Source organism: Cnephaeus nilssonii (assembly GCF_951640355.1).
Source record: "Cnephaeus nilssonii genome assembly, chromosome: 3".
In the NCBI taxonomy this organism is placed as follows: Eukaryota; Metazoa; Chordata; class Mammalia; order Chiroptera; family Vespertilionidae; genus Cnephaeus; species Cnephaeus nilssonii.
This window is the reverse complement of record NC_137074.1, coordinates 4,702,386-4,728,600: the sequence shown is the minus strand read 5'-3', so window position 1 is coordinate 4,728,600 and position 26,215 is coordinate 4,702,386. Positions and strand designations below refer to the sequence as shown.

Below are 26,215 nucleotides of genomic sequence, written 5' to 3'. Positions count from 1 at the left end.
GCCAGGAGGCCGTTCCTGTGTGGTCGGAGCAGGCGGGGCCATTCCTGAGGTTTCCTTTCTCACACCGCAGCGCAGGGACGGCTCGGATCAAAAGTTCATTGTCCTTAAGCGCCGGTACAATTGCAATTCAATATGGCCCGCCTTGTGGGCACGCAGGGTTCTCATCGAAACTTCGAGGAATCCACCCCACCACGGCTGTCAGATCGGGTTTGCTGGCGGAGACCCTGGAGGGCAGAGAGGCCAGCCGTGCGGAGGGGAGACTGAGGCCCAGGGGCGGGCACGGGCAGCTGGCAGGTTGGCCCTTCACTCCTGGGCCTGGGCCGGGCTGGCTTGCAGGACCCCAGCCTCGCCGTGGGGAGCATCGGGGGTCTCCTCTCTTCCCCGCAGCTCTCCTTGGGGGGCCATGAGGCCCAGATATGAGCGGCCGGCAGTCACTGTGTGGGGAGCGCTGGTGACAGCGCTTTCGTGCCAAATCCCCAAACCCCGGGGGGCTGGCAGGTCCCTCCGTCCCTTCCCTGTGGCCCCCAGTCTGTCCTCTGGCGGAAGGGCCGCCGAGCCCGGCTCCGAGGAGCAGGAGCCGGGCTGGAACGGCCCTGAGCGTCTGCCTGGCTTTTCTTGGGTCTGATTCCGTGTATTTGAAATACACGCAGCCCCGTCATAACAGCAAACAACAGGTCTGTGTCTGCCCCGGCCACGTCCCACACGGCCCGCACCGAGCTGCACTCCCCTCGGCTCCTGTGAGAGCAAGGCTCACAGATAGAGCCAGTGACGCGTGTTCATGCCTCTCATCCCCTCGCTCCTCCACTCATATCGGGACGTGGGTGTGAGGGCTTCCTGTTCACGCCTCTCTCTTTGCATGTATGTGCCACACATCACACACACACACAGGTGCACATGCACATGCATGTATTCCAGAAACACTTCACGGTTTTACACAAACGGCATTATTTCATACAGGTCCTTTCTGTGATTGGCTTCTTCACGCAACATGATGTTTTTGTTTTTTAAAAAATATATTTTATTGATTTTTCACAGAGAGGAAGGGAGAGGGATAGAGAGTTAGAAACATCGATGAGAGAGAAACATCGATCAGCTGCCTCCTGCACGCCCCCCACTAGGGATGTGCCTGGAACCAAGGTACATGCCCTTGACCGGAATTGAACCTGGGACCCTTCAGTCTGCAGGCCGATGCTCTCTCCACAGAGTCAAACCCGTTAGGGCTCAACATGATGTTTTAAGACTTACTCATAGCGATGCAAGGAGGTCTAGTCCCTGTGCTGAAACGTGTGGCGGCTCAGCTGTAGTTATTTCATGATTTCACGCGACTCAGAATTATTTTGAAAGTTCTTTTTTGGGTTCACAAGCCCCTTTGCTGAGACGTCGTTTGTGATGTCCGGTCGTGTTTCGTTGTGGTGAGAGTGCGTTGTGTGGGCATCTGTTCTCCAGCGTCTGTGGATTGTTTCTCAGGGACTCACTCCCCGCCAGTCAGCGTTTGCAGATCTCCCGCACGGGCCTGAGGAGAAGGCTGTGTTTTTATCAGTGGTGGACTCTTCTAACGCCTGTTGCAGCTAGAGGACCACTGAGCTTGCAACCGCTGTGTCACTGGTGAGCGTGGCGGCCTTTTCACTCTGCCTGCATCCGCGTCTCCCACATCCCTTCCTGCTCTCGTGGTCTTTAGAGCCAGATCTTTCCAGTCTCCGTCCGTCATTTAAAAGTCCGGTCTAGACCAACAGAAACCTCTCCCATGATTTCACCCCTCCCTTCTCCCTGAGTTGCCCCCACAAGGCCTGAGGGACGGGTGCTTGGGGTACGGACGGGAGGTGTGTTCCACCATTCATTCTTCTCACGGGTTCCGGCTCCCTGGTTCTCCCCAGTATGTGGGTGGGTCTCATAGGATGACACGAAGTGTCTGGCGGCTCCTGTGGCAGCGTGGCTGACCCTCTCTGTCTGGATGGCAGCCCTGAGGGAGTGTGTCAGGGGGACCCGAGGTTCCTAGGAGTGGGGATCCCTTGGCCTGGTTGCTTCCAGGCTCCCTCAGCTTGTCCCGGTGGGCACCCCATTGAGAGGCAGCCCTTACGGATTCCAGAGTCCACTCTGTGTCAGCAAGACCTTTCGAGACTCCACGGCATGCACAGGACACGTATCCGTGACCCGGGCCCCGGCCCCTGTTGAAACTGGCTGGGGCCACTTCAGTCCCCTCTTAATAAACCCCGGCCCCAAGGATTCATGTCTCTCTCCAGAACCTGGGGTGTCAGACTTCTCCCTGATCTTGGCTTGGTCACTGAATCTCAGGGAACAGGTAAAGTCTCTTAAAGCACCCTCTGAGAACCACTCACACGGATTTTCTTGCCAGCTGGATCTGGCAGTTTGGGAGAAAGTGGCCTTTTCTTTCTGTTACATGTAGTAGACTTTCCTGTTTCTCTTCATCATGCTGCTACCTTTTAGCATCTTATTTTGAGGCTCTGCTGTTGGGTGCATACAGCTTCTGGATCTATGTGAAGCATGCCATTTCCTTTCTATCATGAAGCATGGGCCACCTTAATCCCTAATAATGAGTTTTGTCTTACCATCTATTTTTTCCTGATAGTAAAATTGCTACTCCAATGTTTCTTATTTTAGTGGTTGAGCTGCTTTCTTGGTATATCAGGTATTCCTCTTTCAACAAATTTATGTGCAACCTTTCTATTCATTTATGTTTTGGATATGTCTGTCATAAACAGAATATAACTTGGGTTTTCAAAATCACCCAAAATGAGCATGATTGTAGTTCTACAAGTGATCTTAACCTTTTGCACTCGGATGTCGAGTGTGACTCGACACGGTTAGCATCGGTAGCAGGAATCGAGAAAAAAGCAAGCGAGTGCAAAGGGTTAATCTATATAACATCTCTATATATAAAAGCCTAAGCGACCACCCGACCATTTGACCATTCAACTGGTAGCTATGATGCGCACTGACCACCAGGGGGCAGATGTTCAACACAGGAGCTGCCGAGCTGCAGTAACTTGGCAGCTGCAGTTCTCAGGTGATGCACCTGGAACCAGAGAGGAGGGAGCCCAATTTCGGGGTGCAGAAACACCCTCTCGCAATCCGGGACCCCTCAGGGGATGTCTGTCGGAGAGTTGGTTTTGGCCCAATCCCCGCAGGCCAGGCCGAGGGACCCCATCGGTGCACGAATCCGTGCACTGGGCCTTTAGTACATTTATAATGTAGTTGCTATATATTTTGTATTTTCAGTGTTAACTTACTTTGTACTTCCCATTTTTACTCCTTTTCTGACTTTATCAAATTACTTGCTCCTCCTTTCACACCTACTGTTTTTGGAATGTACACATTCTAATTTTAGTCAGTTTGGGCCCCTCCTACACTTGTACAGTTATTTACCTAACGGCGTTGGAAGTGAAGCAATATCTCACCCTTCTTTCCACAGAGTCCAAGGTTCACCTCCATCTTTCTTCCCATCTCTCACATTGTTGTTGCTTAGTTTTCCAGTCCTACTTGGCTTTAAAATCCTTCTAAAAGGGACCATCATTACCATATTTAATTATTTTAGTGTTTCTCTGGGTTTATCAACTACTTACTAAATTGTATGCCTTTGCTTCTTGAATTAATTTTTTTTTCTCTCTCTGGGCTTAATTTCCTTGTCGTTGTTTAGCTAAAAGTCTACAAGTAATACATTCTTTCCGTGTTCCCCTCCGCGTTTCTTCAGCTTGCCTTCATTTGAATGCTCATTTCGCCTGACAGTTAGGCAGGTCACCAGCATTTCCCCTCAGCACTTTGAAAATGTGATTTTATTGCCTTCTGGCGTCGGCGGCCGCTGCTGAGAAATCTCGTCTCCCTCACATTGGCTCCTTTGTACGTAATCTCCTTTTTGTCCTCTGGCCACCTTTCATACTTTCTCTTTTGTCTTTGATGTTTCATTGTGATACGACTAGATGTGGATTTAATTATATTTCTTTTGCACAGGATTTCTTTTTATTTATTTTTTTATTCTGAAGTCTCATTTATTTCCTCGAATCTGCTTATTGTTTCCCCCCCCAAGTGTCTGGAATATTTCTGATCTTCCATTTTTATTACCCACTCATTATGGAAATCCTGAGAAGCACTGGAAACTGCATTCCTGCCTCACCTCCCCCCCATATTTTTCTTTCTAGTTAGTTCACTACTTTTTCCCATCATTGATGAATAATTGACTTTTAAGTTTGTTATATTTTTCATTTCTGGAAGTTGTCTTCAGTTATTTCAACTCTGCCTTTAATTGGTTTATACTGTCCTGCTTCTCATGATGGTCTTAATTACTTTTTGAAAAGTAATTTTAAGTTCATTTTGTTGACTTTTTGGGTTTGGTGTTTTAAAAATCCAGAATGTTTGGGGTGTCCATCTTCCTCCTTTTGGCATCTACTACAGCTGCTAAAATCTATTCATTTTAGTTTCTTCTTCATGTTCATGTAATATTTGCTGGTGAGCTCATCTTTAGTGGGGCTTACTTATCTATCCATCCTGGTACAAACTATAGATAATAGGTAACAAGGATGTGGTTTGGATTTCTTACAGACAACTTTTTTTTTTTTTTTTGCACATGGCCTCAGGCATGTAGCAAGCTTTCCTGCTATAGAGGGTGCCAGTCCTCCCTCTCCTGCTTCCCCTGGGCCACAGTCACGTCTTTTTTTTCCCTGCGTGGCCTTAGAAGCCCACCACTGTCCTTAGGATCTGTGTTTGGAACCCAGATCCCCAGGGTTACTATGATTTCAGGTACCACTCTTGTTTTAATTTCTCACTTTGATTCTGGACCTTAGTGATTTCTTTTTCCTTCTTTTGCTCTTGGCTATTCTGTAAATCATTTTTTCTGGGTGATGGGTGTTGGCGGTTATATCTCCTAGAACACCTCATCATGTTTGCAATGGGAATAGGGCCTGACTGACTGTCTCAGGTGAATAGGCCAAGTGGTGACCTAGGGTGGATTTTTAGGAAAAAAATTTTTGTACTTCTAGTTAAGTCCATGGACAGAATGGATAGTCAGTAAACGAAGTCATTTTTAAAAAAAACCTCATTGGGTGACAGTGGGTCCTGTCCCACTTGAAGATTATTTTCTTTTGATGGGATTTTATATTATTGGTGTTGAAAGCATTAGGATAGTACAGACAGCTTTTCAATAGTTTAAAAAGTGGACAGAAGTGGGGAGGAAGAATATAAGAATTATGCCGTTCCTCTGGTAGGAAAAACTGAGCATTCAGGAAGAGAGTAAACCTTCAACTACGGGAAAGAGGAAGTTGGAAGGGAGGACAGACGGAGAAAACGATTTCATCTGTTAAGCACTGAAAATGGTATTATTATTATTGTTGTTGTTGTTGTTGTTATTCTTGCTGCTGCTGCTGTTGTAAGAACACTGAACACCAGCCTGCCCTCTTAACAGCTTTTTCAGTGTCCAGCACAGTATTGTTAACTACCGTAAAAATTGTAAATGCAACGTAAATACTGTTTTAAGGGGAACCAAAGCAGGATCTTCCATTGGAATTGGGTAAGGAAAGAGGTAGGGCCATTTCTACAATAAGAACACCCTCTAGCTAACCTTTCAGACTCCCGGTAGGAGAGCAAATGGGCTGTGACTCCGGCAGGGCTAATGGGAACGGCAGGAAGGCTTTACAGTCGCCCCTGCCCTGGCTCCCCGATCAGGAGGGGCTTTGAAGATGGCGCAGACTGTTCCCCAGGTCGCCGCGTGGACACGTGGGCCGGATTAGTGCTCAGATAGGATGCGATAAATAACCCTCGTGTGTAAATTATACCAGTGATGAAAGAGCTAACATTTATTTGAATATTTTTGGAAAGACACACTCCAATGGGTTCTAGAGAGAACTGTGCATGCTTTGATAGGGAATTTTTTATTTCTTTTTTGGCTTTTGATCTCCTACGTACTCATTATTTTAATTTAAAAGAGAATCCTATAGGAATATTAAAGCACTTTAGAACAATTCCACCTTGTTCGAATTATACCATCCCTATGCAGCTATCTCCGTTTTGCATTTTATATCACATTTGTGTGTTGTTTCCCCAGGCCCTAATACGGTATATAATAGTTTGCATTTCTCCCTATTTATTTTATAAAAAATGTTTTCTGGTAACGAATCAAATTCTCATAATCTTTCAGAGTGGAGAGTGCTCTTAAGACATGAGACGACTAGAACAAAAAAGGGAGGGAGTCAGGGTTGCCCATTTTTGTGTCAAGTTAGGATATTAAAAACAAAAAACAATCCTATTCTGTAATTTCACAGCGTCTCAGCAAATGAAGGACATTTTAGCACTTACCCCTCCTCAAAAATACGGAGGGTGGAGGGTGTAATCTCAAAAGAAAGGAAAATGCCTTCAGTTATTTTATAAAATTATCATTCTTCCACTTTCCCCCTTATTTCTCCAAGGATGATTGAAAACCTCACCAGGGACCTTTTTTTCTCCCCCCCCCTCCTCCTCCTCCTTCTCCTCCTCCTCCTTCTTCCTCCTTTCTTCCTCCCTTCTTCCTCCCTTCCTTCCTCCTCCTCCTCCTCCTCCTCCTCCTCCTCCTCCTCCTCCTCCTCCTTCTCCTCCTTCTTCTTCCTCCTCTCCCTCTTCCTCTTCCTCCTCCTCCTTCTTCTTCTTCCTCCCTTCATCCTCCCTTTCTTCCTCCTTCTCCTCCTCCTCCTCCTCCTTCTCCTTTTTGATCCAAGAACAGGGTCAGGGATTCCTGGACCAGTGATGCCCAGAGGAACTTGCTGCTGTCTGGGTTTGAGACGTGGCTTGCAAAGTAAATCCAGTAGAACCCGTGAGAAAGTTGGGTATTTCCAATGGTGGCCCCCAAAACAGCACATGTCCACACAGGTGGAACCTCCCCACGCAGTCCCAGCACCAGGGACCTCAGAGGGTGGCTCCGGTTTTGATGTGTTTGTCTTAATAAAATCGTGTTTGAAAATCCTGAAAAATGTTCCGATAAGGCCTGCGGCTGGTGACCTTGACATCATTGGCTGCACGCATTTTTGTTGAAAAGGATTCGACCTGGACGTGTTCCAGGTCTCTTCATGTGACAGAAATACCCTCTCCAAGAAGAGTTCTTTAGGGGACAATTACATGAATGAGAAGTTCAACATTTTTTTAAAAAGTTTTTTTTTTTAATGATTTCAGAGAGTAAGGGAGAGGGAGAGAGAGAGAAACATCAGTTGTGAGGATCATTGATTGGCTGCTTTCTGCACACCCCACACTGGGGATCGAGCCTGCAACCCAGGCACGTGCCCTGACCGGGGATTGAACCGTGACCCCCCTGGTTCCTAGGTGGACGCTCAACCACTGAGCCATGCTGTTCGACATCAGTGAATATTCACATGCCGTCGGCTGGGCAGGACTTTGCATGTCACCTCGCCCGGGTCACCCCCCTGAAGCAGGTCTGCGCTCCCCCTGCCTCAGTGGCGCCGCTGTGCTCCAGCCCCGGCCGTGGCGTGGCGAACGCGTCTCAGCAGAGGCAGAGAGCTCCTTGGTGACCGTTTTGATGTGGTCTGTCTCTCACTTCTCCGGAGGAAGTTCATTCCAACTGGAATCATAATTTTTTGGGAGCTTTCAGCGGATTTTAGAGTTCCAGGAATGAAAGGCTCATGTGTTTTGTTCAGGAAACATCCAGCTGCTTAAAGGAGTTCAATGCTCAGCATCAGAAGACTGAGGTGTTCAAAGTTCTTCTTCAAAAGGGCCTGAGAGCAGGCAGGAGACGATGCCAGAGCCCCCGATTAGGGGGTTGGTGCATCCACGGGGCTGTGGCTCCGCAGGGCTGTTTACAAGGGGGGGGGGGGGGGCGTGTGTCCTGATAAGGGTGGCCTTGGGGACTTGTCACCATGACTCCATCAGTTCCGCGTTTCCAGTCCTCACCCCCCCCCAACCCCCTAAAGTCAATATTTATTAAAATCATTTGATTTTTGAATGTCTGGTATTTGCACAGCTGTTTTGGTTTATTTTTTAAAAGCTACTATATTTGTAATGAAAGTGTCAAAAGTTAAAAACCGAAATGAAATCAAGAAGGAGGCGGTTGGTGCCAAGTGCAAACACCAGGACGAAACGCGAGGCATGGCGCGCGGCCTTCAGAGTCGGGCGAGTTCAACGCGCGCCGCCAGACCCCGTCCTTTCTGGAAAGGGCTCCTTAAGCTCCGGCGTCTGCTCCTGAAGGTTGTTTTCTGTCCGCGAAGTGATTTGGAAGCTGCTCCTGTTATTACTCTTAGGGGAAAAGTGTTATCCTCTCTGCTTAAGGTGGCGGCTGAAAGGCTGCACGGGCGACAGGAGGATGCTTGGGAAGGAAATGCGGATCGGTACGAGGCCGGAGGGAGATGCCCACGGAGCACGTCAGGGGAGTGAGAACCACGGGAGTCCAGTCATCTGAGACTCGAAATGGGGAGTTTCCTCCTGGATGGGAACAAGTCTTAGCTCTGATTGCCTGGGGGGCGTGAACTCTGGAACAAAGGGCTCGGTTCCTTAGGCCCTGGGAGTGTGGCTGGAAGATGCCCTTTAGGGATGCTGACATGACCTTCCTGCCCAAGGTCATGCCTCCTTCCTGGGGCTGCCAGTGACTGATCAAGACAGGGTACCAGTCAGGTTCCCCAGAGAAACAGGTCCTATAGGACGGGCATAGATACATGTGCGTAGATGTCTACCTCTAGCTCCGTCTCTATCTCTCTAAAAATTTATATCTCTAGCTATTTTAATGAGTTTTATTTTAAAAGGTTGGCCCACACAGTTGTGGTGGGGGTAGGGTGGGGGTGGGGGGGAAAGCAAGTCCAAAATCTGTAGCTTGGGCCAGCAGGCTGGAGGCCCAGGCAGGAGCTGGTACTTCAGTCTTGGTTTTGAAGTTTGTAGGGCGGGTGGGCAGGCTGGACACACAGGGTTTCTGGGTTACGGTCTGGAGGCAGCATCTGTCCTCCGCCCCAGAGGCCTCAGTGTTTTTCTGTCAGCTCTTCCGGTGATTGGGCGAGACCCACCGGTTTTGGGAAGGGCGGTCTGCTTTGCGTGAAGTTACCTGATTGTAGATGCACGTAGGCACCTCTGCAAAAATACCATCACACCTAGACTCGTGCTGAGCCAACAGCTGGGCGCCAGAGCCCAGCCCAGTGGACGGACACATGGGGTTCACCACACCGCAGGCGTTAAAGGCGGGATGACCGCTAACAGGTAAGTACTGATGTGACTCCAGCGGGCAGAGTGTTTAAAGTTCACAAATAATCTTGTAACTTCCTCTCCAGAAACCACTTCACGTAGCTTTTCGTGGGTTGTAACTGAAAGAGGATCATGGGTCTCGGGGGAGGCCCCGGTGGGAATGAGGCCCAGGGAGGCCCAGGGAGGCTGGCCTCCAGGCTCTGCTCAGAGGTCGAGTCACAGTGCCCATTCACCTTGACCAAGGTCACAGGTCAGGGGCCTGAGGACGAAGGACCTCATTCTTTGGGCTGGAGCAGAACTCGCCATCTTCATCCAGACCCCCCGTGCGCCCTGCTTAACATCCTCCTCTCCTCCTCTCTCCCCTTCACCGTCTGTGTCCATCTGGTCCCTAGGTTCTGGCGCTTCCTCCCGCCTCCGTCCTGTCTCCTGCTTCCTTTGCCGCTCTCCCCGCCCCCCCCCCCCCCCCCCCCCGCTGGACCAGGCAGCAGCCATTGTACTCGCCTTTCCCTCCCCTCGTCAGCTGCCTCCCGGGTCTTCCCAGCGGCCTCTTCAGGAAACTTCATCCCACAGATGCTCAGATACTCCAGCCGTTGTTTCAGAGGAGGGTCCAGCTGCACAGCCTGGACTTCTAGGCTGTCCAGAGGGTCTGGGTCTGGCCCCCTGTGAGCCACACCAGCCTTCACGACCCAGTCGGTGTGCCCACCGCCTCCCCGACCTGGGACTCCCCGACTCGTCTGCTTTTCTAGAACATCTGCCTGAAGACTGGCCCAGCTTCTCTCTGCACCCTGTGTTCGAGGCCACTGTCCGGCTCCTCAAAGCCCTGCTCACCCCGCCAGGAGCTGGCGGAGCTGATGGAGACAGGGGGCTCCCTTTCTAGTGTCTCCTTTAAGCCTCACGCCCAGAGGCGGCGGCACCGTGACCTTTCGTGGGGCATCTTCTGCAGCCGCGTCTCACCTGCCTGTTGCGATGCGCACTCTCCTGCCTCCCCAGTGTCTGTATAAATGCTTCCTGCTTAGACCCCACCACCTAATGCTGGGGCTCCCGCCCCCTGTCCCCTGAACGAACCCGGTGCTTCTTGTTGGAGCTGCTCTGTGCCCCTCCTTGTAGATCATAAAACCTGGGCTGTACGCTGACTCCTGCAAGACCCGTAGGCTCTTTGGGAGCGAGAGGCTCACGTTCGAACCCTTTCATTCCGTGTTGCCCCTGGTCGCAGCTCTTTGCAGGGAGTGGTCAGTTCATACGTATTGATGGTGGGGCTCATGGAAAATTCTGGATCGACAGAATGCAGTGCTTTGCTAAGCCTTATTTCCTAAGGATGAGAGGCGGGCAATTGTGGTGAGGGTCATGATTGCTCTGCACAACAGAGAGGAGGATGGAAGTGTCTTTATGGCCACACCGTGCCCAGTATGAACGAGGCCCTCTTGATGCAGGTCTCTGACACTAGTCAAAGTCAGTGGGCGTAGGACAGCTGGTGTGGGTGCCCTGGTGTGGGGTGTCTGCCCCCGGAGTGCCAGGTGACTTAGCAAAGCCAGTGGGCAGAGACCGACTTTCACGATGAGTTCAGGGTTCTCAGAAACACCCTTAAAGAGTCCCGGGAAACCTTACCCTGTTGGTGCAACTGTAAGTATTTTTTTTGCAGATATTGTTGAAACAACAGCATTCGATGCGGACAAAAATAACACCTGCGTTATGAGAGAGTCTCAAGTGTTTTTTCTTCTTTTTCTTCTGGCCTTTGCTAGCTGATTTCGCCCCTAAGAAAGCTTCTCATTCTCCCCATCATCTGCCTCTGCAAACTTCAAAATAAAGACATCTGCCCCTCCAAGCATCGGGGTGATGATGAAAGAGGGAACTTCCCCTAAAAATGATGATCTGTGGTCCCTGGGCCCCTTACAAGTGGTCTCGCTATCAGTGCGAGTTGTCCGTTCTGTTGCATTGCAGATAGTCTTGTCCCTGAGGAATTTCGCATTTCTTATTTATAGCAGTAAGATGCTCATACAGTAGTGATCAACCTAACTGGAAGCCAGTTATTTTTATAGACAACCTCAAAAGCCATCGTGTATTATTAACAATGTTTTATTTTGTTTTTCTGCACCAGTCTTGTAAATTTTAAAATACGAAACAGACCCTATTGTTGGCCAAGATGGTTATCGATGCTTTTGCTATCTTTGAGATTTGACTTTGTGATTATATCAAGGCAGAGTTCATGATGAAGGTCAGAGTTGCTTCCAAAACAGGCTTGGGGATTCTGTTCTGAAAGATATATTTTGTTTGATAAACTTTCTTAGAAACACACAATGTTCCTTTAATCTGTGGCCTGCTTGTCAGTTGTCTGCTGTTATGAAATGACTAAATATTTATGTTTTTCCAGTTGAACTTAGGGAAAAAAACCCAACCCTCTGGTACATGTGTTTCCTTTAACAGAAGGCTCAGTGTAAACGGGTATTTATAGTTGTTTTCCCTTTCTTGATGTCACCCGCCTTTCCAATGCAGCCTGTTTTCCTTCAAATGTCTCCTTTTTGCTGGGCCCTCCCGGCCAGTCACGGTCCCCACTGAGGTCCTGGAGCTCTGGGCTGCTGCGTGTTCTGTTCTGGTGGGAGCTGGCGGCCTCACCTTCCACGCCCAGGCCAGCCCGCGTGCTTTCACCTGCGAATGCCCACGCTGGGAGGGAGAGAGGGACCTGACTGGTGCATGGAGGTGGTTTATGTCTGTGTTCGTTCTGGACGGAAAAGGACCGGAGGAAGCATTGTGGGCGGAGGTGGCTTTAGAGTGAAGGCAAAAAGGTGGACCCTCAAAAACAAAATGAAAAGGTGTCTCATTTTAGCGTTGATTTGCATCTGCCTAGTAGGTAGTGAAGCTGAGCATCTTTTCATATACCCGCTGGCCATTTGTAATTCTTCTTGGGAGAAGTGTCTGTTCAGGTCCTCTGCCCATTTTTTAATTGGATTGCTTGTTTGGTGTTGAGTTGTATGAGTTCTTCAGTTTTTCTTTATTTTTTAAAATATATTTTTATTGATTTCAGAGAGGAAGGGAGAGGGATAGAGAGATAGAAACATCAATGATGAGAGAGAATTATTGATCTGCTGCCCCCTTCACGCCCCCAACCAAGGATTGAGCCTGCAACCTGGGCATGTGCCCTTGACCGGAATCCAACTCAGGACCCTTCAGTCTGTAGGCCGACACTCTATCCAAACCAGCCAGGACTATGAGTTCTTCATTTATTTTGGATGCTAACCCCTTGTTCGAGCTGCTGTTTGCAAATATCTTGTCCCATTCGGTTGGTTGCCCTTTTGTTTTGGTGGTGGTTTTTTTTGGCTGTGCAATGGATTTTATGCAAAATAAGTCAGACAGAAAAAGCTAAGAATCATACGACTTCACTCATATGTGGGATAGGAAACTGAAAGCAACAAATGAGCAAATAAGAAAAACAAACAAACAAAAACTCATAGACACAGACACAGCAGTATGGTGGTTACCAGAGGGCCAGGCCGGGGTGGGGGGCAGGAAAGGGGAAAGGGGGTCAAGTGTGTGGTGATGGAAGATCTGACGGTGGGTGGTGGGCACAATGCAGGGTACAGATGATGAAGCATAGAATTATGCACTTGAAACATATATGATCTTATTAACCAGTGTCACCTCCATGAATTTAATTAAAAAACCCCAAAATGAAAGGAAAGCGCACAGCCACAACAGAACCGCCCGACAGGAAGCGCACAGGCCCAGCCACTCCACGGCGCAGACATGATTCACGGAGACGCTTTGCTGCTCTCTTCAAGCAAACGGCTCTTGTTTATTTTCGCAGCTTTTCTCTGTGACTGAGAGCAAAGCCAGGCCCTCTGGGAAATTCTATAAGATTCCAAGCATTGCCTCACCGCCTCCTGTAAGTTGCAGCGGCTAACGCAGCTCGGTGATTTACAAGTGGAAACACGCACGCGTGCGCACTTGCCCATGTCAGACGGGAGGAGGATCACAATAAACAACACGCGCTTTGGGCCGCTGACCAGGCTCAGGAAGCAGAGCGCTTCTGTGGAGGTGATTTAAGAGCTCCCGGGCCTCCCGTACTTTCTCGTTTTTGCCTTTCCCAGAAGTGACCCGTCACAGGGACGCGGCTACCAGGAGAGCTGGCGCGATGGCTGGTCGCCACCGGCCCTGGGCCATCACGCCACTCCTCCACAGGAGTCGCAGGCCCCCGTGGAGCACAGGGTCCCGCAGGCTCGAAGGAGCATCCTGGGCATCTCTGTCCAGCCGCGCATCGGGGACTTCCATTGGTTCCTTGAAATGGGCCGTGGTGGGTGTAGCTCCTCCACAGACATTGCCAAAGGCTGCCAATCACTCTTCCATCAGCACACACTTCTTCTGGCCCAGTGGGGTCCCACCCACGTGCCAGAGCGGACCCGCCAACACGCGCTGTGCCTCGCCTCGGCTCTGTCTCTTACAGAAGGGGCCCTTCTGCTTCCCCGTCTCTGGATCTCTGGGTCTGCTCCTCCACCGGTTCCCTCTCGCTGACCTAGAAACACCTGATTTCCTCGTCCTTACCCCACAAGCGAACCAGTAAGAGAAACCTTCTTCTACTTGGGCTGTGCACTTTTAAAAAAATATATATATATTTTATTGATTTTTTTACAGAGAGGAAGGGAAAGGGAGAGGGAGAGAGTCAGAAACATCGATGAGAGAGAAACATCCATCAGCTGCCTCCTGCACACCCCCTACTGGGGATGTGCCCACAACCAAGGTACATGCCCTTGACTGGAATCGAACCTGGGACCCTTGAATCCGCAGGCCGACGCTCTATCCACTGAGCCAAACCGGCCAGGGCAAGGGCTGTACACTTCTTGAGGCCAGGAAATTCCCGGTTGCATCCTTAGCTGCTAGCAGTTTCTGAAACACCAGAGACACACAACACATGTTGGGTAGGTGAACACATCGGTGCCTTTTCCTTGAACTCCTCTCCCCGCCCCTCTCGTGCTGCTTAACTCCTTTCAGGAATAGCCTGCATTGACCTTCACATGTCCTTCAGGCCATCCAGTGCTGAACCATTGGGAAACTGGCTTAGCCCAGCCACGGCGCTGCAGCGTTGGTAGAGGCCACCGGGAGGCTGTGACTTGCCAGGTCCGGGACCTGTTCTCAATCCTGTGGTTGCTGAGTGCAGTCCTCATGTTCACTCCTCGCTCCGCCGGTCAGATGCTGTGAACACTTCTGTCCTCTGAATGTCCTTGCGTGGCTTCCGGGACTTGGATCTTGTCTAGCTTCCTCCCAATTCTCTTATTGCTCCTCCTTGTGTTCTTCACTGTTTTGTTTTTCTCTTTCAGTTTCCCAAACAGTTCAGGTGCTGTCCTCAGTCATACGCGGCCTGCGTGACTCCCTTATGTGAATTATTCTGCAGCTGGGGGTCAAACAAGGCAGTGTAGGGTTGGTATTTGTGATTATTTCTATAAACTCTGTCCCTCCCAAAAGACTTGGAAATCATGGGCAAAGCCCACCCCTTACCTTAGTAATTGGCACATGGAGGATAGTCAGTTGGACAGATGGATGGATGGATTGTGGATAGATGGATGGATGGATGATGAATGGATGGATGAATGATGGATAGATGGATGGGTGGATGGATGGATTGTGGATAGATGGATGGATGATGGATGGATGGATGATGGATGGGTGGATAGATGGATGATGGATAGATGGATGGGTGGATTGATGGGTGGATGATAGATAGATGGATGGGTGGATGGATGGATTGTGGATAAATGGATGGCTGGATGATGGCTGGCTGTCTGGCTGGATGGATTGTGGCTAGATGGATGGTTAGATGATGGATGGGTGGATGGATGGATGGATGATGGATAGATGGATGAGTGGATGGATGGATGGGTTGATGGATGGATGGATGATGGATAGATGGATGGGTGGATGGATGGATGGGTTGATGGATGGGTGGATGGATGGATGGGTTGATGGATGGGTGGTGAAGAGATAGATGGTGGAAGAATGATGGATGGATGGATGATGGATGGGTGGATGGATGGCTGGGTGGATAGATGGATGGATGGATGATGAATGGATGGATGAATGATGGATAGATGGATGTGTGGATGGATGGATGGATGGATTGTGGATAGATGGATGGATGGATGATGAATGGATGGATGAATGATGGATAGATGGATGGGTGGATGGATGGATGGATTGTGGATAGATGGATGGATGATGGATGGATGGATGATGGATAGATGGATGGGTGGATGGATGGATGATAGATAGATGGATGGGTGGATGGATGGATTGTGGATAAGTGGCTGGCTGGATGATGGCTGGCTGGCTGGATGGATGGATGGATTGTGGTTAGATGGATGGCTAGTTGATGGATGGGTGGATGGATGGATGGATGAAGGATAGATGGATGAGTGGATGGATGGATGGGTTGATGGATGGATGGATGATGGATGGGTGGATGCATGGCTGGGTGGATGGATGGATGGATGGATGATGGATAGGTGGTGAAGAGATGGATGGTGGAAGAATGATGGATGGATGGATGATGGATGGGTGGTTGGGTCAGAAAGGCAGGTTAGATTTAGATCATGGATGGAGACAAATAACAGTGAGACCTCTCCTTAATGATGGAGAGAAGTCATGCAACAGCTCTGAGCTCACATTCTAGGCCCATCTCTATGGGCAGAGATGAAACCACTCTCCCTACAGCTTGCCTCTCCCGAAGGCACTCTTTCACCTTCACACCTTTGCTCGTGATGCCTCCCCATCACCACCTATTGCCCACTAAGTGCCCGCCCTGCATCCGGGCCCCTGAAGGCGCATCGCCATTCCCTGGTGCGAGAGGGAATCACCGCCTCTTTCGTTCTTCTCTTACGACCATCCCCACATTCTGCCTTCAGTCCGTTTTTTAACGAAAACCCTTCGCTTATTGAGGGCATGTTTGACGTTACCTTGAGTTCTGGATACCCAACACGTGTGTAGATTAGGAGAAGCCCGTTATCTTGATGGTGGGTGGTTGTTTCCTAAGTCTTAAATATAGTGGTATCAGTGGGAAGATTGGAGGGCTGAACTGAATTCCAGCAGATCATTTTATTGTAAAATTAGAACTGAAGAGCGCAGTCAGCATGTCTGAGTACAGGCACAGGTGGCAGGAGAGCTGGGCGTGCCTCTTTGGACCACAGATCTAGTGTGTGGGATGCTCTCCCCACCATGGTGGGAGGGCTTCTTTCACGTGTCCCAGACATCTGAGGCTCCCTGCTTTCCTGGACCTCAGATGGCTCTCACCGGTCTGAGTGTCACCCAGACAGGACAATGCCCTCTCACCTTTTCTTATCAGCCAGGAGACTTTTCCCAGAAGTCCCTTTGCTCACACCCCCAGTGTTGAATTGGCCAGAATTATCCACATGCCGATCCCTAAAGCAGGCAGTGGCAAGAGGAAGGGGTGCCCCATGATAGGACTTAACCCTGAAGTCAGCGTCCCCCGGGGCACTTTGAGGGGTGGACTACACACTTGAACAACATTGGGGTTCACTCTGTAAGGCAGAAAGAGGGCAGTCCGTTGTGTCTGTTGGCTTTGCCATCTATCTGTGCGGGGGGTGGGGTGGGGGTGGGGAAGGGGGAAGGGCTATCCATGGACAACTGTTTCCTCTTCGGCCTTGTTCACTGTGACCCTGAGCACAACACCTGCCCCTCTGTCCCCGGCGTCCCTTCCCACCAGGCTGTCCTGTCCCCGGATCCAGGCTGCTTCCTGTCGTGGAGGCGGCTCCTCTGGGCGTCTGGTTCTCCGTCTCCCAGCGGCGGGCCTCACTATGAAATAATCGCTGTTGCTGACGCCAGGTGGGCAGGCCAGTCTATCCGGGGGAGCAGCTCCTTGCCCAGGGTGTCAGGGAGCAAGGTCACACGTCCCCGAGCATGGCGATGCCCTGATCTCTCTGTGCACTGGGCACTGCCACAGCAGCGGCTCCCTGCCCTCACACCACTGCCCCTCCCCCACAGCAGGCAGAGGAGCAAACTGGGCGAGGGGGCCCTGCTGGCTGCTGGGTCAGCACAGACCTGGGCTCCAGCCGGGGCCTTTCTGGGGCGCCACGGCTGCTTTGGGTGCTCAGGCGTGTTTGACTCTAGCCTCTGCCAGCGAGAACTTTCTGCCAATCAAGTCGTTCTTCTGCCTCTCGCTGCAGAGCACGGAGCCTCCTGGAGCCCCCGAGGGCAGGGGGGTGGTAGTGGTGGTGGTGGTGGTGGGGGTGGAGGTGGTGGTGGTGGTGATGGGGGTGGTGGAGGTGGTGGTGGTGGGGGTAGTTGGGGTGGTGGTGGAGGTGGTGGTGGTGGAGGTGGAGGTGGTGGAGGTGGAGGTGGTGGAGGTGGGGGTGGTGGTGGTGGTGGAGGTGGAGGTGGTGGTGGAGGTGGTGGTGGAGGTGGAGGTGGTGGTGGAGGTGGTGATGGCGGAGGTGGTGGAGGTGGTGGTGGTGGAGGTGGAGGTGGTGGTGGAGGTGGGGGTCGTGGTGGTGGAGGTGTGGGAGGTGGTGGTGGAGGTGGGGGTCGTGGTGGTGGAGGTGGGGGTAGTGGTGGTGGAGGTGGTGGAGGTGGTGGTGGAGGTGGAGATGGAGGTGGAGGTGGTGGAGGTGGTGGTGGATTTGGTGGAGGTGGTAGAGGTCGAGGTGGTGGTGGAGGTGGTGGAGGTGGAGGTGGTGGTGATGGTGGTGGTGGTTGGGGTGGTGGTTGGAGTGGTGGTGGTGGTGGTGGTGGTGGAGGTGGTGGTGGTGGATTTGGTGGAGGTGGTGGAGGTGGTGGTGGTGGAGGTGGAGGTGGTGGTGGTGGAGGTGGTGGTGGTGGTTGGGGTGGTGGTTGGAGTGGTGCTGGTGGTGGTGGTGGTTAGGATGGTGGCAGCCTTCGCTGTGGCGGGGCTGGGGGTCCTCACAGGTCACCTGGCTTTCCCACCCTCGCTGTCTTTGGGACCAAGGCTGCTGGGCTGGGCTGAGCAGTTGGCTCTTACACTAGTGTTCCCGCACGGCTGCCTTTCTTGGGGTTCTTGACTCCGGGTAGCATCCTTGTGGGCCTCTGTGCTCTGCGCGGGCAGCTGTGGCTCACGCCCTGTGGCGTGCCTCGGCTGGCAGGCTTCTCTCCCTGGGCTCCGGGACATCTGTTTGGACCCTGTGTGGCCCCTCAGCTGTGCTGTGGATCATTTACGTCGTCAGAGAAGTGCCCTCTGGGTACATGGGATACGAATAACGCTAATTTAAAGGGCCTATTGCACACATTTCATCCAGTCTTCTCTGGGCTCTCCCCGTCTTTACATCCAGCCCGACACCGCACTCACATGGGAGATGGTTTGTTGGCCTCGCAGAGGGTGCAGTGCAGAAACGCACTGTAGGATGACATTGGGCGGGAAACCTTCGCCCCGGCCGGGAAAACTCCTCTTCCCTTTGCGGCAATTGGAAACGCAAAGCCATTGACACCCCTCGTCCACGGAAAGCATTTTGCTGAGCGGTCATCAGTATTGGCGTTGGAATCACAGAGAAGGCATCTGGGGACACTTCATTCACTCGAGCTCCGTGCAGCCAGGCGAAGCGGGCCAGCTCTCCGTTCTCGCCCCTCTCCTCCGGGCACCGCTCCTGGAGCCAGGAGGCCAGCGCTGCTCCTTGAGGCGGGGTCTGCAGGCCACACCTCACTGTAAGGAAAACACTGACACTGTGGGATATGCAGTGATCGTGACTTAGACTTCTCTATTTTTAAATAATATTTTTATTGATTTCAGAGAGGAAGAGAGAGGGAGAGATAGAAACATCAATGATGAGAGAGAATCATGGATCAGCTGCCTCCTGCACGCCTCCCACGGGGGATTGAGCCTGCAACCTGGGCATGTGCCCTGACCAGCAATTGAACCATGACCTGGTTCATAGGTCGATGCTCAACCACTGAGCCACACCGCCTGGCTAGTCTTTTCTACTTTTATGGATGTATAATCGACATTCAACATTATAGTAGCCCCCCTCCCCCATTATCCACTGGGCTAAATAGATGTCTAAAACCATGGATAGGACTGAAACTTATATTTACCATGTGTTTTCCTATCGCTAGCTTCCTGTGATAAGTTTAATTTATATAGTAAGAGCTCAACAACTATATATTATAAAAGGCCTGTGGCCTAACGCCGTACTGACCAAAGACCGGCGTGGGTGCGCGGAGCTGCGCGATTTCGCGCGCTGGGCTCCTAGTAGCTAATGAGAGAATAGAACAGTGATGACCATATACAGTAATGAAAGTGATGTGGCCAGAAAGAGGGCCGCCCCCTTGCCTGTCACGCAACCCACATTTCCTGGGGAACCGGGTGCTAAACCATTTGTAGATGACCTGCTTCTGGATCGGGGGTTCCTACATAGTAGAGCAGCTCCCTCACTGTGACCTATGGGCAGTCAGCCCTCAACACAAGGGTTTGCAAAAGAAAAACAAAGGGAAAAAAAAAAGAAAGAAAAAAAGTTATGTGAATGTGGTCCCTCTCTCTCCCTCTCCCTCTCCCTCTCCCTCTCCCTCTCCCTCTCCCTCTCCCTCTCCCTCTCCCTCTCTCTCTCCCTCTCCCCCCCCCCCCCCCCGCTCTCTCTCTCTCTCTCTCTGGTAACTGATCTGAGAACCCAGAATACTGTATACTAGTGAGTAAGGGGTGGGGAGCGGATATAGCTGGACAGAGGCATGATTCACACCCTGGGTAGGATGGCGCTGGAGGGCAGGAGACTTCACCAGGATACTCAGAATGGCGAGTGATTTTGAACTTCTGCATTGTTTATTTCTGGAATTTTCCACTTCATATTTTTGACTGTGGCTGACCGTGGGTCACTGAAACCTGGGGAAGGGAAACCACGGCTTAGAGGACTGCTGTATATTGGTGTCAGGCGTGCGATATAATGATTTGATATTTGCGTATATTGCTAAGTGAGCACCACAGTAAGTTTAGGGACCATCCATCACCACACCTACACTATTTCTTTCTTGGATGAGAACTTTTAGAATCTACTCTCTTAACCACTTTCAAATACGCAATCTCGTGTCATTAACTGTAGTCACAATGCTGCACGTCACACCCCCCCCCCCGAGGACTTCCTCATTTTACACCTGGAAATCCGCACTCCTGACCCCCTCACCCATTTCACTCACCCTCCTACTCCCACCACCGGCTATAAGGTTCTCTGTATCTATAAGGTTTTTCACTTCGTTTTATTTTTTCTTAGATTCCACATGTAAATACGATCATATGGTATTTATCTTTGTCCAACTTATTCACTTAGCATAATGCCCTCAAGGTCCATCCATGTGATTGCTAACAGCACGAGTTCATTCCTTTTTATGGCTAAACTAGAGGCCCGATGCACGAAGATTCGTGCAAGAATGGGCCTTCCTTCCCTTGGCTGCCGGCACCGCATTTGCTCTGCCTTTCTGCCTTCGCTCCACCCGGAGCCGCTTTTCCACCTTCCCATGCTGCCCAGAGGCCCAGAGCAGCTGGGGCGGTGCGGAATGCCCCTGGCTGCTCGGTGCCTGTGTATGCAAATCAACCCGCCATCTTTGTTGGGTTAATTTGCATACTCACGCCTGATTGGCTGGCGGGGCATCATGAAGGTACAGTCAATTTGCATCTTTTATTAGTGTAGATACTATTCCATTGCATATATATGTCTGTATATTTTATTTAACCATTTATCTGTTGATAGACAGGTTGTTTCCATATCTCGACTATTGCTTAGTTTTTTTCTGACTATCAAGATGAGTATTCTTGGTTCTTAAATTTTGGAAAGTACCCAAAACTCTACTGAAGAAAATAAGAGTCTCCCATAATTCACACTGGAAACCCAAAGATGGTTTTCACGCACTCCTCCTCCTCCTATCTGCCCTCCTAGCTTACATCATCTATTTTTATTTTTACAATATGGAATCAGACTATAACCATGGTTCTGTACCCTAATTTTTGTTCACAAGAATCTGTGTTTTCCATGTCATAATAAACGCTTTGCGGTGACAGTTGGGCAATTCGGATTAAATGTCTCTATTCACGGGCTCAAAGCCTTCAGGTGGAGTGGGAGGGTCAGCTGTCCGCGGGTCCATTTATAAATAACTGTGCTATTGCCCATGGCAAATATTGAATTTGATGCAATACTTGAGACATTTTCTAATTTGAAAATATTTTCAACCCAAACAGTTGCCATTTGCAATTTGTCGTGTTGTGAGGATTCTGTGAAGTGAAATGTTTTGGGATTGGGTATTTTACTTGGAGCGTTGCATAAACACAGAAATTCTCATCTCTCCAGAAAAAGAGATTGGGTCGCAGAGCTGCGCCGACAGGCCTATTCTCGGAAAGATTTATTTTCTTTCTTTTCAGTCTGGGGCTGTTCTGATCTGTGAAAACGTACGGGTCCTCCTCGCATCCACGGATTAAACGGATTGCTCCTTTCCTGGGACCGAAACAATTGCTTAAGTACAGGCTCGGGGATGGTTACTAAACCCGTTCCTCTCTCTTTTGAGCAGAGACAAGCGCTGAATGATCTGGGAAAACCATTATTACCGAAGCTGGGCCTGTACGGCAAGGAAAACCTTTTCAAAATATTTTCTTTGCAAAAGTATACGTGTGCCTCAGGACGCCAGTCCGGGCGGGGCCTCTGCTTCCGTCCTAGTTTTTGCTTCACGATGCGGAGCTTCCCTCAGAGGCGTGTCGCCCCCCTCAGCCCCCTCTTTAAGGGAAGGATTTTAACTTCATTCCCCTTTTAGGACAGTTTAAAAAATGTTTAAGGAATAGGTTTTGTCACTAAACGTCTAGTTGATACTTGGTGTTAATATTTGGAAAAAAACAAAACATCCATAAAGACAATCCCCAAGGTTTAATGTATTTGCATTCTCTTTTAGGCTGTTCCAAGATCTTCGAAGACCCAAGAAAAGCCGCGTTGACCACAAGCAAGACAAATGCCTCAGAGAGAGAGAAGATGGTGGAGCCCAGGGCAATTGAAGGTAAAATAAAGACCCGGGCAAGCCTACCCGTCCTAGTTACGGTTGAAGGAAAATGCGACTATGTAAACATTTTGTGTCTTTCATATTTGATGTTGGTGGCCCCAAACCTACAAAGACCTCTCCTTGGACCGGTTGGTGTAGTTGGAAGGATTATGTTGATCCCATTGAGTCTCCCTCCCAAATCCGATGCCCCTCGCCCAGCCCTCCTGCTCCCTCCCGCCTCCACACGGCAGAGTTTTGTAAATTCCCGCGTTGTAAGGATTGTAGTCAACACAGCCCCTCCTTCCCCAGCATCTTCTGTCCTCTTCCACTCCTCCCAGAAGAACCGGAAGGCTGAGGGCGGTGTGTACAGACCTGGGCTTTTATGATATTTGCAATTTCCGCCCTATTACTAAATTGGGTTTGAAGTTCTTTTTTAGTAATTTTACCTGCATTCAATGGAAACCTCCTTTCAGGAGGCACACTCAAAGAAGGAGCCTCTGCATTTATTAACTATGCCAAAAAAAAAAAAAAATAAGGGTGGAAGATTTCAGAATTTTATTTTTAAAAAATATATTTTTATTGACTTCAGAGAGGAAGGGATAGGGGGAGAGAGAGAGAACATCAATGATGAGAGAGAATCACTGATCAGCTGCCTCCTGCATGCCCCACACTGGGGATGGAGCCCACAGCCTGGGCATGTGCCCTGACCCGGAATCGAACCGTGACCTCCTGGTTCATAGGTTGACGCTCAACTCCTGAGCCACGCCAGTGGGGCTGATTTTAGTGTTTTATACGTGAAACATGCCCCTTAGCTCATTCCCAGAGGCGGAAGGGGAGGCCTCTGGTTCTTTGGGGCCTGGGCTCGCCCGGAACAGCCTTCCACAGTGTTCTCGGGATCAAAGGCGGCTGTAAATCCCCTGTGAGCTGAGGGCGGGGACGCGCTCAGCCTGCAGTGTGAGCACCGGCATGTGCGTGGGGAGGACTTGTGTGGAGTGAGCTGTCCCGGAGAGAAGCCGAAACGTATGGAAAGAACATCTGTTCTGAGCGTGGGGCGTGCAGCCCGGAGGATGGGTCTCTGAGGCTGGACGACCCTCGCAGAGGAGGGCGATTTCCTGGGAGGCCTGCTGCTCTCCTGAAGAGGCAATCTTGGGGATTCCGAGGATTCCTGAGCCAAGACGCCCAGGCCCCTCCTCCCTTAGCCTCTCTCATTGGTGCGCCGCAAGCATGGGTTATCACAACGGCAAACCAATGCAATTTCAAGACAGCGCTCCATTCTTGTTGCATTTTTAAAGCAGATATTATCCCCTGAAAGGACTTGGAGAGATGTGAGGGAATTGCATGCTTTCCAAGAAAAGACCAGGAAAGTTGTCGGTAGTGACATGATGCCCAGGGCTCAAAGTCTGCCATCATCTCGGCAGGACTCCCTGGAGCCTGTGTGGGGACAGGCCCGGAGCTTAGGAAGATGTGTAGATGGCCCCGGTGTTGGTGGGAACTTCCAAAGTCCAACGTGCTCAATATGAGAGACTATGTCTCATTTTTTATCTCACTTCTTCCTTTAAAGCATCATTCATAGATGCTGCCCACGGACAATGGCGTGTAGGAACTGCATGTGACGTGGGTTTTGGGGGGCTTGTCACACGGGGTTTCACTGGGGATGAAGGTGGGTGATGTTCCGGAAAGAAGGAAGTGGGGTCTCCAGTCGCTTCGTGCACCGGGCAGACCTCTGGGCACGTGCTTCCTGCAGAGCGGGGTTGTTATTGTTGTTACTATTACTTTTTACCATCGCTTCATGCTGTTTAGTCCTTTGAGAAACGAAAACCCAGAATCATGGTTGCTCATTGCGGCTCTATCCCTCTGCCTCCCAGCTGTCTCCGGGGCTGCGCGGACGGTGAAGGAGCTGGCCTCCTGAGGGACATGGTTCAGACTGTCCCGGACCCAGCAGCTCATATCCAGGTAGGTGCCCCTGCCCAGGAGGCCGCGGCCTCCTCCCGGCGGGGTCTTCACGGCGCCTGCCCACACTCAGCGTGTGCTGCGGTCCCCCGCTAAGACAGGGGTGTTCACCTTTAGAAATGGTTGAAAGAAATCCAGGGAAGAACATATTTCATTACACAGGTAAATGATAGGACATGCAGATTTCATTGTTCATAGTGACAGTTTTCCTGGACCACGGCCTGGTCACGCGTGTCCACGCTGTCCGGGGGGCTGTCGCAGCCCACGCAGCCCGCTGAGCTGAGAGCATCCAGCCCGGCCCTTTGCGGAAGGTCGCGGACCTCTGAGTGAGTGCAGGGAACATCCCCATCTTCTGACGGCACTGCCTGGGTCCTCCGGGAGGAGACCAGTGGGCGACACGTGGGTCTCCGTGTGCAGACGTTGTTCTGCGTGGGCACAGGGACCCTCAGCAGCTCGCCCCGCCGCACCTGCCCCGGCGCTCACCCACCGACAGCGTTTCCCCGCGGCCCTGGAGGCGAGAGAGGAAGGAAGCGAGGCATGTGCAGAGGCAGGTCCCTGGGAGGAAGCTGCCCCACTCATTTCAGTCCCACACGCACACGCACACGCACACGCGGGGAGAGGCACGGCGAGGAAATGAGGCGATGGGTCTAATAGACTTGAGCCGAGTACCTGCTGTGGGAAAGTGGGGGCCGGAGCCCCGTTCCCCAGGGAGGCTGTCTCCCTGGTGCTGCTCAGCTCAGCGGGCTCCACTGGCCACACCCTCCCCGGCGGGGCCAGGTCTTCATGTTCTCCACCTGATCCCTCTCCCCGAGGGGCCTGCTAACTTGTACTCATTTATGTTCTTTGCCTAAAACATTGACTGAAAATGCAAAGTGGTTTATCATGGAAAGGAAAGCTTATGGTATTGAAAAATTTAAAATCTTTTTTTTTTTTGGACTAACATATACAATGCCTTCCAAAATATCACATACACACATTTTAAAGATGATATATTTGGGAGTGTGACGGACTGGGAGCATGTGTAACATACACCCTTACCCGTGTGATTTCTTGGGAAATGGAATTGGAAGTAATAAGAGCGCCAGTTCATCCTTTGGGTTTTACGGGTGTTGATGAAACTTCAGAAATAGGGGGCGTTGCGGAGCGTTGAGGATTCTAAGTTTTAAGCAGGGGTAGAGAGGGACGCTGCAATGTGATTTCTGTGTGACATTTTATGGGGGCATGGCAGTTCTGTCTACCAAGGTGCAAGTGGGAAATCTCTTGTGGGTGTTAAGCTTTCTTCCGAAATATCTGGAACTTACCTGGTAAGTGTCCATGTTACACACAGATTGGGGGTTGGGGGGGGGCGCGCGTGCGCAGAAAAGCCTTTTTTTTTTTTTTTTTTTTTAAAGACTCTGTTGACCATGAAGCTGCCAGATGCAGATGAGAGCTCCTGGGAAGGTGATATGAGAAATATCTTCTACAGTTCAGTGGAGGCGGGTCAATAACCGAAATCCACTGTGATTGGCATTTTGTTCCTAATCAACCGGAAGGAACAGGCGAAGTCAGTGGGAAACTAGTGCAGGTGTTTAGAAGGGAATCCATGAAGTGCAGACAGCCTTGGACAAATCTGAGAATCATGGCCTCTCGCCACGTGTTTACGGGGATCGTCCCGGATCTGACCTCAGGAATGGGCCGTGTTTCCGTTCCGCTCCATCACACCATCATCGGATTGGTTAGCATAAATAAGTGAAGGATAATTTTGAAAAATGATCACCTTGAGAGTTTGTAAAAAATAAAATTCAACTCAGGTTGCTTATGTGTGTTTTGAAGGCGAGCTGGCAGGTGAGAGCTGCAGTTGCTAACAGCTGATGATGGTTCTGGTTAGAGAGAATTAAAGGTGTTGGTTTTCTTTGTGAATCTATCCAACTCTGCCTGTGGGAATTTAAATAATCATTCCTGGACTTTTTTTTGTTTTGTTTTAGGTCTATGAAATTGGTGTCTTTGACAACCACGCTAGGAAAATAGACCGCCTTTCTGTAGTTCCTTAAAATCTCTGATTTGGGGCCCTAGCCAGTTTGGCTCAATGGATAGAGCTTCAGCCTGTGGACCAAAGGGTCCCGGGTTCGAATCCGGTCAAGGGCACCTCCCCGATTCGGTTGCAGGCTCCTCCCAG

General features: G+C 50.6%; 1 protein-coding gene across 3 annotated transcripts in view; it reads left to right on the top strand.

Moving 5' to 3' along the window:
• ERG (ETS transcription factor ERG) overlaps positions 1–26,215 on the top strand; it is a 221,736-nt gene that overhangs the window by 44,386 nt on the left and 151,135 nt on the right. For all 3 annotated transcript variants that reach the window (XM_079766584.1, XM_079766583.1, XM_079766580.1), the window contains exons 2-3: positions 22,027–22,128; positions 23,976–24,063. In XM_079766584.1, the coding sequence (XP_079622710.1) occupies positions 24,025–24,063 (39 nt within the window). In that variant the 5' untranslated portion in view covers positions 22,027–22,128; positions 23,976–24,024. The remainder of the gene's footprint in view (positions 1–22,026; positions 22,129–23,975; positions 24,064–26,215) is intronic.